Here is an 18,277-nt window from a genome sequence, read left to right as displayed (position 1 = left end):
AATCGTGGTTTCTCGCACGCAAGTTCCTTACCTTAGTTTTCCATACTTTATTTATTTTTATTTTTTTACTTTTCCCAAAAAGTGCATCTATAGTGTGCTGGTAAGATCGAGTTGTTTTACTTGTCAAAATTAAGAAAGTCTAGAAAACTAAACCATGACCAACAAAAAAATAGTAAATAACACATCTCCATAGCAACACAGTGTGACTTGGAACAGCAATTTGCCGTCATTCGGTTGATGGACTTGAATGGAAGATACGATTCCAAAAAGAGAAACATGCGCACTCTGCTGTGTTGAACACAAGGTTATTCACACAAAGAATTGGTTCAATTTTAATGACATGGACATCCATTTAGCAGTTTTTAAGAAGTACCAAATAACAAACATACATCTGTGATAAACACAACCAAATGCTTTATATCATTTGATGCAGCGTTAGACTTATTTAAGTACATACAGTTTTGATAGTTTTTGAATTTTGTGGAGAGGGGTGCAATAATAAAACGATGTTCCTATGGTAACAGTTGCAGGTAAGCAGTTGGTTTGTCCCGAGGAGTTGTTAGGATTGTAGTTCAAGTGGTTTCATTTCTTGTGTCACTTTGTCATGTGTGTGTTTTAAATAATGATTCATATTCAGAGGATATTTGCACCCTGGCTGTGCAAAGCTAACGGGCTCCGCTGGGGATTCCACAGGGAGTGTTGCATTGACTCTGGCGCTACTTCAGGTTAGGGAAGTCTCCTCGTTGTGCTACAGCGGCCCCCTACTGGCCAGACACGCGGTGAGGTAAAGCACACAGTCTGGCCTGCGGTGGACCTTCTGGCCCTTACCATTAACAACGCATTTGAAAGAATTCTGCATCAAAACGAAGTCTATTTAATTTTGAAAACAAAACAGTGTACATCTATCTTTTCACAAATACCTTTTTTTATAACTTAAAATGTATTGAACTGAAAAATAAAATGCTAAATAGCTTCATTACAATCATTGGTGGAACTGGACATTTTTCAAACTAAAATATACAAAAAACTGCCTTAATATAATAATGTATTCTGCTATTGTTATTATCAATGGGTAGACTATATCATCTTTTTTCTCCCATATATTAAAATCTTTGGCAATATTGTGAAAATAATAGAGAATATAGAGAGCAATACAGGGCTGCAGTGACTCTGGTGCTAGCACCCATTGTGAACTCTGAACACTTTCTTCTTCCTCAGGTCGTCAGGTCCAAAAGACATGGGTAAGAGTTCATCCACGGTCATTTTCAAATAGGACCCATCAGGTCTAGAGAGGAAAACATCCCATTCAGTCCCAAACTGCAAAACAGAAACATGATAAGCACTCACTTCATAAAAGGCACGATTTTGCAGTTCTAAATTTAAAGGATATACATTATTATTATTTTATTAGTAAATCTTACTCTGAATGAAGTGCTGTTCGTTATGCAATGCTTAAATCCCTTTTTAATCATATTTTTAGAACACTTTTTAGTCTATTATCTATTAACAGCTAGTTACTAATATACTGTATTATTACATATTTGTTATTTGTTAATGGCTAATTCATATATGTTGTACAACACCTTTCAGCCATTCTGCCATCACTCAATAATGGAACGTCAAATCAAGCTGATCATATCATTGAAATGGGGCTCCATGTATTACAAGATCAACTTTTATATTTGTCTTTATTTGTTTATAATTGGTTACTATATATTAAAGTGTAAATTGCTTCATTTACCCCTAAATCTGCTTTTACCTGCCGTTAGGCTGCTGTTGAGCTTGTCTGCAGAACCCCAAGTGCTCTCTTCATTCCATTGAAATCCTTCAGAAGCACCCAGTCTACATGTGTACAGAGAGGGGGTACAGGGCTGGCATTGAAATCCTTCAGAAGCACGCAGTCTACATGTGTACAGAGAGGGGGTACAGGGCTGGCATTGAAATCCTTCAGAAGCACGCAGTCTACATGTGTACAGAGAGGGGGTACAGGGCTGGCATTGAAATCCTTCAGAAGCACGCAGTCTACATGTGTACAGAGAGGGGGTACATGGCTGGCATTGAAATCCTTCAGAAGCACCCAGTCTACATGTGTACAGAGAGGGAGTACAGGGCTGGCATTGAAATCCTTCAGAAGCACCCAGTCTATATGTGTACAGAGAGGGAGTACAGGGCTGGCATTGAACAGACGGGGAGAGCTGAAGGGTCGGACTGTCACATAAGAACATAAGAAAGTTTACAAACGAGAGGAGGCCATTCAGCCCATCTTGCTCGTTTGGTTGTTAGTAGCTTATTGATCCCAGAATCTCATCAAGCAGCTTCTCGAAGGATCCCAGGGTGTCAGCTTCAACAACATTACTGGGGAGTTGGTTCCAGACTCCCACGATTCTCTGTGTAAAAAAGTGCCTCCTGTTTTCTGTTCTGAATGCCCCTTTATCTAATCTCCATTTGTGACCCATGGTCCTTGTTTCTTTTTTCAGGTTGAAAAAGTCCCTTGGGTCGACATTGTCAATACCTTTTAAAATTTAAAATGCTTGAATCAGATTGTCGTGTTGTCTTCTTTGTTCAAGACTGAATCAATTTAATTATTTTAGACTGTCTGCATATGACATGCCTTTTTAAACCCGGGATAATTCTAGTTGCTCTTCTTTGCACTCTTTCCAGAGCAGGAATATCCTTTTTGTAACGAGTTGACCAGAACTGAACACAATATTCTAGATGAGGTCTTACTAATGCATTGTAAAGTTTTAACATTACTTCCCTTGATTTTAAATTCAACACTTCTCACTATATATCCGAGCATTTTGTTGGCCTTTTTTATAGCTTCCCCACATTGACTAGATGAAGACATTTCTGAGTCAACATAAACTCCTAGGTCCTTTTCATAGATTCCTTCTTCAATTTCAGTACCTCCCATATGGTATTTATGATGCACATTTTTATTGCCTGTGTACAATACCTTACACTTTTTCTGTATTAAATGTCATTTGCCATGTGTCTGCCCAGTTCTGAATGCTGTCTAGATCATTTTGAATGACCTTTGCTGCTGCAACAGTGTTTGACACTCCTCCTATTTTTGTGTCATCTGCAAATTTAACAAGTTTGCTTACTATACCAGAATCTAAGTCATTAATGTAGATTAGGAATAGCAGAGGACCTAATACTGATCCCTGTGGTACACCACTGGTTACTTCGCTCCATTTTGAGGTTTCTCCTCTAATCAGTACTTTCTGTTTTCTACATGTTAACCACTATGCATGCATTACCTTGAATCCCTACTGCGTTCCGTTTGAAAATTAATCTTTTATGTGGGACTTTGTCAAAAGTTTTCTGGAAATCTAAATAAACCATGTCATATGCTTTGCAGTTATCCACCGTCGATGTTGCATCCTTGAAAAACCCAAGCAGGTTAGTTAGACAGGATCTCCCTTTCCTAAAACCAAGCTGACCGTCTCCCAGGATACTGTTACCAAATAGGTAATTTTCCATTTTGGATCTTATTATAGTTTCCATAAAATAGAAGTCAGGCTTATTGGTCTGAGGTTACCTGGTTCAGTTTTGTCTCCCTTGTGTTTAGTAGACATTCCCATAGTAAATCTTTCAGTGTCGTTTGAAAGGTGGTAATAGACATTTCCATAGTAAATCCTATATGAAAAGTAATAAATATATTTGCTATTTTTTTCTTCATCTATGCTTTTGCCATTTGTATCTCTTAGACATTTTAGCTCTTCTTTAAATGTTCTCTTGCTGTTATAATATCGGAAAAACATTTTGGAATTGGTTTTAGCCCCCTTAGCAATCTTCATTTCTATCTCTCTCTTGGCCTTCTAACTTCTTTTCTGACTTGCGTTTGCAGTTCCAAGTACTCTTTCTGTGTACTTTGTTCTTGGTCCCTTTTAAACACTCTGTAAAGTGCCTTTTTTCTCGGAATATTTTTTTTTAATTGATATATGAAACCATTTGGCCATTTAGTTTTAGATTTAGATTTGTCTACTTTTGGGATGTAATTGTTTTGCGCCTCTAGTACTACATTTTTGAAAAGTGCCCATCCCTTTTCTGTGGATGTTTTCTCTATTTTACTCCAATCTACTTCTGTTAGTCTGTGATTCATTACTTCATAGTTTGCCTTGTTAAAATTGTAAACCTTAGCTTTAGCTGTTAGTTTGGGGGTTTTAAAAAGCACTTCTGTCTTTGTTATTTGAAAAGACTAAATCAAGGCTTGCCTCCCCTCTAGTCGGTGCCTTGACAAATTGCATTAGGAAGCAGTCATTTGTCATTTCTACCATTTCAATTTCGTCTGTCGTGCTCCCCACCGCGTTTTTCCATTTTATATGGGGGAAGTTGAAATCCCCCATTAATATGGCTTCTCCTTTGCTGCATGCATTTCTAATGTCATTGTATAACAGATTATTTTGCTCGTGCCTGAATTTGGCGGTGTAGTAGTGTGCCACGCCCCAGGGTGTATTTTGTATTATATGTTGCATGTGGTGTGTTAATGTTGGTGTATAAATATTGGAGCACGGGATATAACGTGGGATATTTAGCACGAGTGTTGTAATATGTAATATGTATTCATGTGAGCATGGGTTAGTTAGTTCACGTGCTGAGATTCAAGTGAATAATTCATTGGTAATTGAATCCCGGCACAACAGTATATATAGATGCACGTTTCACTCACTCGGGGTTGGGTGTTCAGGGAGAAAGAACAGGAGAGAGAAGGAGAAAAATAATTAAAATAAAACCAATAGCTATTGTGCTGGAGGGCCAGCATGATACTTGTGTGTTTAGCGTTTGTTATTGTCTGTTCGTTTTGTTTGTCTCTTTATTTTGGCCCAAAGTGCTGTGTTCTGTTTTGTTTAACCCTTTATTTTCTGTGTGTTAATAAAACACTGAGCGCCGCAGCGTCTCAATTTCGGCCACAGTTGCTGTGTGTTTTGGTTTTATTTCATGGCCTGACATCACCCCTACAGCCATCCTGTGACAGACGGTCTATAGCATGCCCCTATTGTTATGCCCTTTGAATTTTTGTCCATTATTCTGACCCATATTGATTCTGCATTGTTTTTTTCTTCCAGATTTAGTGCCTGGACTCCAAGACTATTTTTGATGTATAGCGCTACCCCTCCGCCTCTTCTGTCCTGTCTGTCGTTCCTATACTGTGTATACCCACTAATATTATATTTGTCTCCATCACTGTCTGATAACCAAGTTTCTGTAACACCTATCACATCGTAGTTACTTGTTTGTGCAGTAGCTTCAAGTTCTAACATTTTGTTTCTGAGACTTCTAGCATTTAGATAAATACATTTAATGGCTGTCTTACTTGAGCTGTTGCCCTTGTTTTGATGTCTCCCTTCTGTTTTTTTTGTTGATTTCTCCCCCCTTCCTTTCTAGTTTAAATGCTTCTGAACCTCCTCGAGGAGCCTCCGAGCCTCTCCGAGTAGATTGGTTCCCTTTTTGTTTAAGTGCAGTCTGTCCCACCTATATAGATAGTCCTTGAAGCCTTCCCGTGTGCACCACGATTTCAGCCACGTGTTCAGATTAATTATTTCCAGCTGGCCGTATGCTCCTTTGCAAGGTGCCGGCAATCCCAGAAAACACCACAGATTGGTCTTGTCTTTTAATTTCCTTCCTAGCCCTCTGAATTTGTTTTGCAGGGATCTTGGTCTGTCTCTTCCAATGTTGTTTGTACCGATGTGGACAACTACTACTGGGTCGTCTCCTGTTCGTTGTAGGAGCCTGTCCACGTTCTCAGTGATGTGCATGACAGAGGCTCCTGGAAGGCAGCACACTGTTGTTGTAAGGGGGTCCAGACTGCGCACTGAACTTGCTGTGTTTCTCAATATGGAGTCCACAACAATCATGACATCCCTTCTTTTTTCTGCCTGGCCAGCACTGTTTACAGGATCATGGATGTTGTTCCTTTCATTCTCTTCATGTTGGTTTTGATCATCTAAATTATAAAGTGGGCCAAATTTGTTTGCTGTTTTGATTTCTGGTGGTTGTGTTTCTTTTTTTCCCTGTCTCTGCCTATCTGAACCCAGCTGTTTCAACCCTCTTCCATCTCTCTGGTGGCTTTCTGTCTGTTAGAGTTTTAACATTCCAAGAATTTCGGGTGTGCCAGCTCCTCAGACTCCTGTTGTTCTCTCATATCTCTCATATTTACTGAATTCCATTCCACCATTTCACATGGTGGAATGGAATGAGGAAGGCTGTTCCGTTCTGGCTCTTCAGATTCTCAGACAAGCTCAAAGCAGCTCAAACTCAAACCAGAGGGATTGATACAGAAATATTAAACTGCAGCTTCCTTACCACAGCACTTCACTCTTTACTGAATTCAAATATAAAAAACAAGCAAAACCAAAGCGGGGAACCAGTGCTGACTGGTGACAAAAAACAACAAAACCTGCTGTTAGTAACCCTACCTCTCTCATGACCTGTCGGCAAGCTCCACAAGGAGAGATAAACTGGTCTTCTAAATCACTGGAAAATATGAAGCACACAACCAAATAGTGAAGCAAAGTCCAGGGATGACACTAGCTAAAATCACATAGAACATATCAAATGTTATTGCTGCTGACAATGCAAAATACTGCGGGTGTGTTTGAGAGGTCTTGCTCTCACATGAGTAAAATACAAATACAATGCAAGCTTGGGAGAGTATATTCCCTTCATCTAGAAAATAAAGTAGCAGCCATTCAATTGATCTTAACCAATGCAAACTGAAATGCTGCAGCTGTTCAGATCATTAAATCAGGGCCTTTTGTGCAACATTACAAAATGACTTCATACAATTGAAAATGCAGTAAAAGCAGGTTTAGAGATCTCAGGACCTGCCCCTGTTTATACCAGTAACAGACCTCAGTGCCTTACCTTGCAATGGCGATTGCTCGGAAGTTCATGTGCCCTTCTGAAATGGCTTTTTGAATTGCGGTCCTTTCAGCGCAGACTCCCAAGTTGTAACAAGCGTTTTCAACATTACATCCTGAAGGACAGCAAACAAAATCATCTTACTACAATAATGAGACACAATGGGCCATATCTTCAAAGCGTTTACTCCACTCTTAATTACTTCCTATTTTTTGAGAATGGTGAAACACCTGTTCATTTTAAAAAACTAGAACCAAACAACTGAGAATTCAAAATGTGCTGGTGCAGAGGTAGACAGTGGATTGACAGCCAGAGATTGCTGTACCCATGGAAGATGCAGAGAGACAGAGGATTGAGATCTGTTACACCCATGGAAAATGCAGAGGTAGACAAAGGATTGAGATCCAGGGATTGTTACACATGGAAGATGCAGAGAGACAGAGGATTGAGATCCAGGGATTGTTACCCATGGAAGATGCAGAGAGACAGAGGATTGAGATCGAGGGATTGCTTTACCCATGGAAGATGCAGAGAGACAGATGATTGAGATCTGTTGGACCCATGGAAGATGCAGAGAGGTAGACAAAGCATTGAGATCCAGGGATTGGAAGATGCATGAAGACTGACAGGCTCTTCAAACCACTTGTGCACAACTCTGGCACAGTGGATGGGTGTCTTGAAAGAAGCCATCACCCTCAGGGTACAAGGGCAACATTGTTGCGTGGACTTGATCCACAACAATGCTCAGGTAAACTATGGCATTTGTTTGGCTTTCCAGAGTAATCAAGGTACCAGGGTATACCAGGAGAACACAACACATCCAATTGGGTAGACTGGTCATAATAAGTGGCTAGGCAGTATATATGTTGAATCTTTTTAGAACACTACAGCTTTAAAATAAAATATTGGAAACAAACACTGCTTGCATATGCTAACCTTGAACTCCGTAAAGTACAGTTCACTTTCACTGTGATGTTTACCAGGATCCAGTCTCATGTCATGAAAACTCCAGTACTAGATGTCCTTTAAAATACAGATGTTTTTGGCAAGCGATCATGCATTTGCATGTCCTGTACAGTATGTGATATCACATTATTTGTGTGACTGTGGTTGCCACAGTCTTATTATTAATTAAAAAGAAAATTGAGAAATATGGGGAAAATGTCCAATTGTATTTTATCACTGCTTAGATCATGTGAGTGCCCACTTGTTGGGCATAGGAAGCTTGTATCCCTTGCAGTGTTATAGTTTGCAATGGGGGGTATAGGAAGCTTGTATTCCTCGCAGTGTTATAGTTTGCAATGGGGGGTATAGGAAGCTTGTGTTCCTCGCAGTGTTATAGTTTGCAATGGAGGGTATAGGAAGCTTGTATTCCTCGCAGTGTTACAGTGGCTCTCAAAAGTATTCACCCCCCCTTGGACTTGTCCACATTTTATTGTGTTACAATTACAATTATAAATGAGCTACACAGATAGGAAACTTAACACCGTACAATTATACACCTTGGGGTCAATTACCGCGTACCTGTCACAGGATAGCTTGTGTGGTGATGGCAGGCCAGGAAGAAACACACAGTACTGTGAGCAAATGAAGCGCTGTTGTGCGAGTTTATTGTAAATAATAAATAAAAGGTTTAAACAAAAGGGTTGAACAAAACACAAACACTTTTACAAACAAAACAGCACGGTGGCCAAAACAAATAAACAAACAACACAGACACAAAACAAAACAAAACTAGTATCATGCTGGTGGAAAACCAGCACGGGTAGCAATTGTTTTGTATACTGACTCTCTTGTCTCACGACTCACATCTCTCGTTCCACCCTGAGTGAGTGACTCGTGCATCTATACAGCTGTGCCGGGACTCAATTGCTAATTAATCATTCAATTGAATCCCAGCATGTGAACTAATTTGTGCAATCCCTGTGCCACATATTAATACACATTATATCTGCATGTGAAGTGATTGTGCAATCTCTAGGCCTAAATACAACTATACATTTTAAATCACTTGTGCTACATAGCCCACATTATACCCTGTGCACCCATACATACACACCAACAATAACGCACCACATAAAACACTTAAACATGCAGAGGAGCGCAGCACCCCACCACAGCACCACATCGTCCACTGTGTCTAACTCGTGGATTAAGCAGGTTTAGTCCACTAAAATTAGTACACCTGCTAATCTGGATTGCAGCATACCAGAAGTTAATCATCACACTAACCAGGATCCTGATTGCATGTACCAAATCAGATTTGTGATGATCCTGTTGAAGTGGATTAATTTAATACTGTAAAGGATAAGACGCTTGCTCGTTCAAGCATTTACTACAGTGTTTTGCTACATTTTTCCCCTGAAATGACAAGTACATCTGAAAACTTTATTCTGTACATTTCTCATGTCCGTCATGTTCGGGCAATCAGATACGTGAGAATAAAGTATCTCACAATAAGTTAATTATATGTATAGACTGTACATTTAAAATAAACTTTTTATGCATGTACATTTGATACCGTTTTCAGTTTAACTCAATAACATGTCAGTTAATATGCTTTAACTTTAAACAACTAATTGTCCATTATCATGCAATTAAATGTTCTGTGCCTATGCAGCAATGTGGGCAGCTTAAATGCAAGTATGATCTGCCAGTTTGAAATGTGAACGAAAAGACTAAAATCCTCCATATTGAAAATAAAATGTGATTTATTTTTACTTAAATATGTTTGCGTGAATCACACTGATGTAATGCAAATGTATCTTTCTTTTTGTACAGGGATCCCTTTAATATTTATCACTGAATTCTACATATCGGATTAGTAAAGAAGGGTTTATAGGTTAGTCCTCATTAATCGGTCTAACTTGTTCCGATCAGTTAAACCAAGTACCGGGATCATCGTTTGGTACGCCACAATCAGGATTAAGTTAGTACAGATTTGCAGGACTTTCTAGTCCGCATTTCAGTCCACTCGATATGGACTGATCACTTGAACTTGTAGATTCAGTACGGAGCTGCGTACTAAGTTGTGGTCTCGCTAACATGGTACTATCTCAAGATCATCCGAGCTCCGTATTAACTCAGTACCAATTGCAAAGATGGGGATGAGCTGATCCCCAGCTTTAGTACAGAGCTCGGGGTTCAGCTCTTTATTGTTGTGCGCTACCATACAGGAACTGAAGGGTGATTGGTTCCAGCTATTATATTTTAGGAGTGTTATATTTCCTAATTGTCTTCAAGCAGTGCTTAATTTGTGCCTGGTCACCTCTGGGCTTCTGAGGCATAGCCACACCCTAGGCTGATACAAATCTCATAAAATGTTTTGCTCTCAAATTCGTTTTCTTAAAATTCTCAACATAATTGTATCCATTCTGCAAGTCAGTGCGCACAAGAGAGACAGTCTGCGGGGACGATCGTACAGTGCTTTATGATTTCAGGACTGCAACTCTATTGTCATTTTTTATACACAATTCACGGGGTGTGGGCTGGGGGTGGAAGGCTAGGGCAGAAGAAGCAAAAAGGAGCAGTTAGTAGGACAGGGTGCTGGCTAGAAAGGACCGGACTTAGGATAGAGGAGTGGGCCGAAGCCCTGACTAGTTGCAGACCGACGGGCCCGGACTTGGAAATTAGAATTGAAAATGGTCGCTAACTGAGTGCGATGATGCCAACATATCCCAGGGGCAAAGGACCCAGCAACCGAAAACACATACGAGGCTTATGACTCGAGGAGCCGCCCCTCGGGAGGAAGTCAGTCCCGATAGACCAAGACACGAAAGGAGGTAAAAAGAGAGAGATACCCAGCATCTGAGACTTCTGTAAAGGGGCGCTCGTTAAACCCTTGATTGGCTGAGACTTCACGCTGCCTGGGATCTGAAATAAGGACAAAGGATGGAGGTTAGTATGGGACTCAAGCACTGAGAGTGGCCACGTCCCAAAAGAAAGGCCGAATATAGAACAGAGCCTCGAGTGAGGTAAGATAAGCGCAGGAGCTGCGACAGGACAGAGTGTGGCTGGGGGTCCGCTCTGACTCACATGGTGAGAACCCCCTGAAGGTAAGGGAGGCGGATGCCTAGCCCTGAGGTTGGGGAAGTGAGACTCACTTGCCCCCCAAAGGATGGACCCCCAACTCATCATGAAATCCCCCACACCGTGAGACAAACAAAGGGTTCGCAGCGATAGCAAACCGGCTTAAAATACACCCACCCTTTGTTATATCACCCTACTGCAGATTCGGATATATCGCAGGCCTGGAATTGGCTCCCCATTTTTACAGTCTAACTGCGCATGCCTTAGCTGCACTATACATAGACAATTTCACGAATTACTGTTAGTTTTATTTTGTACTGCACATCACAAACTAAGACATACAGAACAATTAACAACAAATCATTAATATCGTACTGTTATTATATACACACACATTGCCCAATAACACAAAGAAAATTAAATATATACGTGCCGACGCGTTTATTTAAGCAATGCACTAGCAAAAGTCACAGGGCAGTGACGTCAACTCCCTAGCAACAAGCCTCCTACGTAATAGGAATGGATTCTTTCAATGTAGCGATTTGGGCATTTGAGAAAGGAGAGGAAGATTCATGGAATTAATTGGAGACTTAAGTTGATGAGAAGCAATTACCCTCGGCAGTATGAATTAAAACGGTGTGCTGCTGTTTATACGAAAAATGAGAAAAAGCGGGTTGCATAGATGATTTCTATTGGACCATGACGCCCCAGATTAAAACAAGGGAGTGGTTGTACAGTATTTGTTATTAGTCTATTTGTTTTTCTGTGGGTCTCTATCTATATCGCCCCGTGGTTGGACATTTCTCTGTGAAGTTTTTTTGATTATTTTGCGGAGGGCTCGTATACAACAAGCTCGGAGGAGGCACTGGCAGCGTGTGCTCCGTGCAAGACGTAACCTTTCAGGTTACCACGACAACAAGCACAATCTCGGATGCTACTTTTAAGTTTATTTTTGTTCCATCCAGCTGCTGCTTGATATTTTCGTTTGCTCAGACTGATCGGCTCCCAGGACCTCATCATCGCTCCACAACACTCTTGCCATTATCACGTCGCCACGAGCGAAACGTTTTCCCTTGTGGCTCAACTATTTTTCACCAAGTTCTCCGCGGTGGTGAAGGCTTTGAAAAATGTAATCGTTTAAGACTGCCAGCACGATTACTTTCAACGTGTGCTGGTAGATGATTAATACAGACTGTTCAGTTTGATTTCATTTCGCCCAATGAAAGCCCTTGAGCTTGATCACGTAAAGTGTATGCCACAAACGTCGTGCTTGGCGGGAGGACAGAGGCTCTTATTAGAAACTGTGAGCGGACGGCGCTGCTTGCAAAAAAAGAAAATTAAAACATGGCATCCAAACGGAAAAATAAATAAATAAAAATGTACACACAAATGATCAGAATCATGCTCCAAAAGATGTAGCCCAAGGAATACCAACCGTGTAAACACAACTAAAATATGACCGTGATTGGGAGGTGAAGCAGTCATGGTTTCAAACATACCCTCTGGTCCCGAAAGAACATTTTCACAGACGGCAAGCCTGAATCACGCAGCTTCAAAAAATCATAGATGGTTTTTTTTTTTCTATCTCTTAAAATGTGTTGAAATATATTTTGGAAATAGTAAAATAAACACATTATTTTTAAAAAGAAGGATTCGTCTCACTATGATAAGCTATATTGAGCTTTAATTTCAGATTTTTTTTTAACACATTAGTGGCCTACTAATATTATTAATCACATTAGTACAAGCTTGTATAACTAGAGATGCGGTTGGTCAGGTAGGCATTCATATTAACACGCACTAATAGCACTGTCCTGCAGTGGAAAGAAAACCGCGTCACAGTCAAAATAATGTAAAGGATTATGCAGTACATGAATATCTGCATACCTATTCAGAATTTATGAAATCTGTAATTACTTTTTTCACGTGGTACTAAGTTTGGCATTTATTAAATGGTAATCAGAGTTATAGTTCCCTTTACATATACTGTTTATGTGTATTGTAAAGATATGGTCTGCCATTTAAGTATTTACGTGTTTTCAAATAAAATTCACGTCTTTTTGCCTTGTGAAACAGTATGTTTAACTTGTTTACAGTATTGTTAAGTGGCGTAAGTTTTTCCAGTGTGAGTAAAAAATGTTAAGTTACTTTAGTCACAGTGGCTAACTAAATGAAAGTGAGAGGCAACGTAGCCTCCCGGGAACTGCTGGTCAATTCTGATTCGAGCATGTACAGCAACTAGCTGATACTGCTGGAAAACTGGAGACAAAGTGAAATGTATATAGTTCACTTTACTGTTTTTGGAATGCCGATTATGCTGTGCTGCAAGACCAGTGCAGTATTGCTGGTGTGACTTTTTGGCAACAAAGTGGAATGTATATAGTTCATGTTTATGTTTCTGTTTCTGAAATTGTGATTATGCAGAGGTGCAAGACCAGTGCAGTCGGTAAGTGTACACATTTGATTGATCTTTCTTTGTTAATTGCTATTAGTATTGGTGTTATAATACAAATGTATTAGGGTGTGTAAGGGGTTGTATGCCCCACCCCTCCTTACATTTTTCAAATTAATTTTAAACCGGAGCTGCGCGTTCCCCCTCTGCCTTGTGGGTAGACGCTTGTGTATACTTACAGGCACATTTTTTCTTTATTTTTTTGCTCTGCGGTTGCTTTTAATGTATTTTTCTGCACATACTCCTACTTTATGATGTACGTGATTGTAACATCTAACAGTAGTGTCAATACTCTTTCAAATAAACGAGTTATGATTTTGAATGTCAGGTTCTTAAGAACTGTATTATTGTCATTGCTTCCTCTTCTGTACAAATTAAGCACTGGCTACTGATGGTGCAATTATTGAGCAAACGAAGTGTATGTGGGGATTTGAAAAACATGACTAACCCAGCAGGGACAATCTCGTCACAGACGTTATTTGACTGCTTGTTTTATTTTTATTGTAATATTATTTTTTTTTATAATATTCATCTAAGTGAATACTGGGCTACAAACTGTAGTATGAATGTGATTACATGTTAAGTTTATTAACATACGAAATAAAGTAATGCCGTCTTACTGTCGAATTCTCAAAAATGTAAATACTTTCCTCACCGACAAAAATGTTCCCCTCGTTTGTCATCAGGGCAGCGCCGACACGGAATTTACTGTACGGACAGTAAGCAAACTCCTTCGCCTGCAGGCACTCGTGAAGCAGGGTTTTGATCATATCCTTCTCTGACGTGAGAGAATGCGTGCTGCCAGACTCCAGCGGTACAACGCGGCTGCCATCTGACACTGTCGCAACTGGGACGTCTTCGGGTGTTAAAGCCATTGGTGTTTGCCTGCGTGGGTCTCCCGGTTATGAATGAATACAATAAACTGTTTAGCGGAGACTGCTTAGTCAGACATTGCCAGTCATGACCGTTTCTGGAAAGAAGTGTGGGGGCGGTGACAGCTTTGATTATTGGTAGGCTACTGTCCATACAGTAACTACACTGCTAGTGTTGCACAATTTGTTTGTGTTATACTTTCAGTATGAGAAGGTCCGGTTCAATGACAAACACGGCCTGTCTGCTCCCCAGTTGAGAAGGTTAAATGCCTAACAGCCAATAACACATTTCAGCTGCTGTTCAACAAAGGTAATGGGTTACATTATAACGGCAGAATAGGCAGGTTAGCTACATAGCAGCTGATTGGTGTTTTAAGAGGCGTTTCTGTCTGAAAACTGCAGTTTGTGATTATTGTTGTTATTATAAAACATGAATACATCATGTTTTGTGTGTATGTTGTACATTTATTTTTAAATACTTATAGAATAGGCATATTTCTTTTACCATCCGATTTTAAATGTTAACAATTGGGCTAGCTGTAAAATGCTAATAATTAGTCCTGGGGGAAATTTTTAAAAGTTATTGAAAAGATTATCAGGCTGAAATGTATTGGCCATGCATGAGGTCCAATGCGGTCTTCTCTCCTCCACTTGCACAATTGTTTTCTAGAGCAATGTGAACTGTTTTATTGGAACAGTCTTAAGTCCATAAGAAACACTGTGTAAAGTATTGCACGCAGGCAATAAAAATGTGCATTATAAATATCATCTGGGAGATACTGAAATTGAAGAAGAGAACTATGAAAAAGACCTAGGAGTTTATGTTGACTCAGAAATGTCTTCATCTAGACAATGTAGGGAAGCTATAAAAAAGGCCAACAAGATGCTCAGATATATGGTGATGGTCGGAAAAGCTTTGATATTCAAGACAACTGTGTCTGCTGGTTTTCATTCCAACTGAGTTCTCAATTACTTAATTAAACCCTTACTTGAACTGATAATTTGTTTAATTTGATCTTTTTACTTGTTTTCAGCTCTTAAACAGTGCCGATTTCAAGTTAGCTATAACATTTTATAAGCAACTTGAACGCTACAACTGTTTAAGACCTGAAAACTACTAAAAAGGTCTAATTAAGCAAATGATGAGTTCAATGAAGTGCCTAGTTAAGTAATTGAGAGCTCGGTTGGAATGAAAACCAGCAGACACGGGGTCCCCAGGACCAGGATTGGAAACCCTGCTCCAGAAGATGAAATCTGCAGTCCATGTCTGTTTGATTAACTGTGATGTCACAGGGAAATTGTGCTTCGACTGTTGACAGCTGAGTGACATCAGAAGGCAAAAGTTATTTAACTTCTGACTTTTAGTTACTGTTGGCCAGTTTGTGGTCATGTGACACCATATTGACCTATAGGGTTAAACATTTTAACTAAGATTAAAAAATTATCAATTTTTTGTGGGAGAATTATTTTAAACACTTTATTTTAATTGAATGTAAATTAACCTAATGGGGTTTCAAGTTCTATTGCATAAGTACAGGTGTATTTAGTCAAAGGGTTTATCCATGTAGACTAAATAAATATTTTAAGATTTAAAAAGTTACGCACTGGTTTTGCACCTCTGTGTGGGTGACCTCAACTCTTACGACTTTGCTTCAAAGGCGAATAGGGTCTGGGAAGCCAGCTGATTTATTTGCAATTCTAAGCAGTCATTTGATTTACATTTGAACTGAAAACACCTGTGACAATAAATTGCACGCTTGTGAATGTAGGCCCTTGTTTCTACCTGCCATACGGTCATGACTGGACTCATGCTTGTGAATGTAGGCCCTTGTTTCTACCTGCCATACGGTCATGACTGGACTCATGCTTGTGAATGTAGGCCCTTGTTTCTACCTGCCATACAGTCATGACTGGACTCATGCTTGTGAATGTAGGCCCTTGTTTCTACCTGCCATACAGTCATGACTGGACTCATGCTTGTGAATGTAGGCCCTTGTTTCTACCTGCCATACGGTCATGACTGGACTCATGCTTGTGAATGTAGGCCCTTGTTTCTACCTGCCATACGGTCATGACTGGACTCATGCTTGTGAATGTAGGCCCTTGTTTCTACCTGCCGTACGGTCATGACTGGAATCCATTGTCTCTGCTACTTTGCAGACTGCGTTCACAAACTTTCCCATTACAAAAGTACTTCTTATTGCTCTATATATAGTGTGAAGATGTATGTATTCTAAAATAAATAACCAATAGGCTGTAGAATTACAAGAAAAACAGTTGTTGACATTCCCAGGGCTGTAGTTCTTTTCTTGTAATTCAACACAGCCTTTCAGTGAGTATATAAAACACACAGCTAAGGATTAAATGTAATGTACTTACAGGAATTTGAGATTGTTCAGTCCCTGGACAGTGAGGGAAAGCAATTAAAGTAAGTGTTGGCAACAACACCATTTAAATCTTACCTGTGTTGCACTTTCATTAGCTATGGAGGTCTGAAGTGTGCTGTCATGTGTTATAGTGAACATGCATATTCATTACCTATGGAGGTCTGAAGTGTGCTGTCATGTGTTATAGTGGACATGCATATTAATATTCATCTGCTACTACATTAAGTTCTCAGTTCCCATGCTTTATTCTCAGTGAATCTGTTACACTTACACGCTCTGGAAACATGTTCCTGTCTGAAAGCATGTCACACCACAAGGGAAGCAGCGGGTTGTGAATCTGTTACACTTACACGCTCTGGATCACTTCACCTCAAACATGCTCCTGTCTGAAAGCATGTCACACCACAAGGGAAGCAGCGGGTTGTTTGATGACAGGATAGAAGCTTTTGAAGGGCAGGGACAATGTCCACTTCCAGGAGAAATGACCATTAATATGCAATGTGAAAGCAGGGCCTGCTGCAGACTTCTTTACCCCAGTGCAGTCACAGACAGTATGTTTATACAAACATATCAAAACTCCACATATGACACCTAAATAACAAGCAGGAGTGCACAGGTATTGATGACATCGTCTTGTTTGCTCCCATCTCTTTAAAAAGGCAAACAGAATGCTTGGTTATCATGGTAAAGTCTTAGAGCACAAATGAGGTGTATAATGTACTGGTGAGACCACTGTGGCTTTGGAGAGAGTCCAGTGACAGGCAACCACACTAATCCCAGGGTTTAAGGTAATGAGCTAGGGAACAGAATCCATTTAGAAAGAAGCATTAAGGAGGACTTGATTGAAATCTTAAATGAAATGGACAAACCCTAGCCAGTACTTTTAAGAGCAGCCCAGAAACCAGGACCAGAGGATACAGTTAGAAAGTGGAGATAGACACTTTTTCACACAGAGAGTGCTGAGAGGATGGAATGGGTTACCTAGTCATGTTGTTGAAGGAGACTCTTCTTCACACAGAGAGTGGTGAGGGGATGGATTGGATTACCTAGTCGTGTTGTTGAAGGAGACACTTCTGCACACAGAGAGTGGTGAGGGGATGCTGAATCATTGGGCTCCTTCAAGAATGAACTCGTCAAAGTTTTGAAATCAACCAGCTACTCAGAACCAGTGGAGAATAGACGACCCGAACAGCCTCCTCTAATGTGCAAATGTTTTTCTGTTATCATGTAGGGCTGTATTGTGTATTAAAGACTCCTTCATTATGTTCTCATGTAGGGCTGTATTGTGTATTAAAGACTCCTTCATTCTGTTCTCATGTAGGGCTGTATTGTGTATTAAAGACTCCTTCATTATGTTATCATGTAGGGCTGCATTGTGTATTAAAGACTCCTTCATTCTGTTATCATGTAGGGCTGTATTGTGTATTAAAGACTCCTTCATTATGTTATCATGTAGGGCTGTATTGTGTATTAAAGACTCCTTCATTATGTTATCATGTAGGGCTGCATTGTGTATTAAAGACTCCTTCATTATGTTATCATGTAGGGCTGCATTGTGTATTAAAGACTCCTTCATTACAGTCCCTGAGTGGCTCATCCAGTTAAAGCGCTGCTGTTGGGAGTGCAGGATGAGTCACACAGCTTGGACGGCGCCAGTTCGCGTCCAGGCT

The 18,277-nt window shown here is 40.0% G+C and overlaps 1 protein-coding gene across 1 annotated transcript; it reads right to left on the bottom strand.

Annotated features, from left to right (window-relative positions):
- Nucleotides 1-319: 319 nt before the first annotated feature.
- LOC117425344 (cytidine deaminase-like) lies at nt 320-14,447 on the bottom strand. Its single transcript, XM_034042205.3, has 4 exons — nt 14,004-14,447; nt 6,871-6,982; nt 6,423-6,480; nt 320-1,317 (listed from the first exon to the last, which is right to left on the bottom strand). Exons 1-4 carry the CDS (start codon nt 14,221-14,223, stop codon nt 1,177-1,179), a joined length of 531 nt encoding a protein of 176 aa, XP_033898096.1. The 5' UTR covers nt 14,224-14,447; the 3' UTR covers nt 320-1,176.
- Between the last annotated feature and the right edge of the window lie 3,830 nt (nt 14,448-18,277).

This window comes from Acipenser ruthenus, chromosome 20 (assembly GCF_902713425.1).
Source record: "Acipenser ruthenus chromosome 20, fAciRut3.2 maternal haplotype, whole genome shotgun sequence".
Lineage (NCBI taxonomy): Eukaryota > Metazoa > Chordata > Actinopteri > Acipenseriformes > Acipenseridae > Acipenser > Acipenser ruthenus.
The sequence above is the reverse complement of the archived record's forward strand: the minus strand, read 5'-3'. Positions and strand labels throughout refer to the sequence as shown.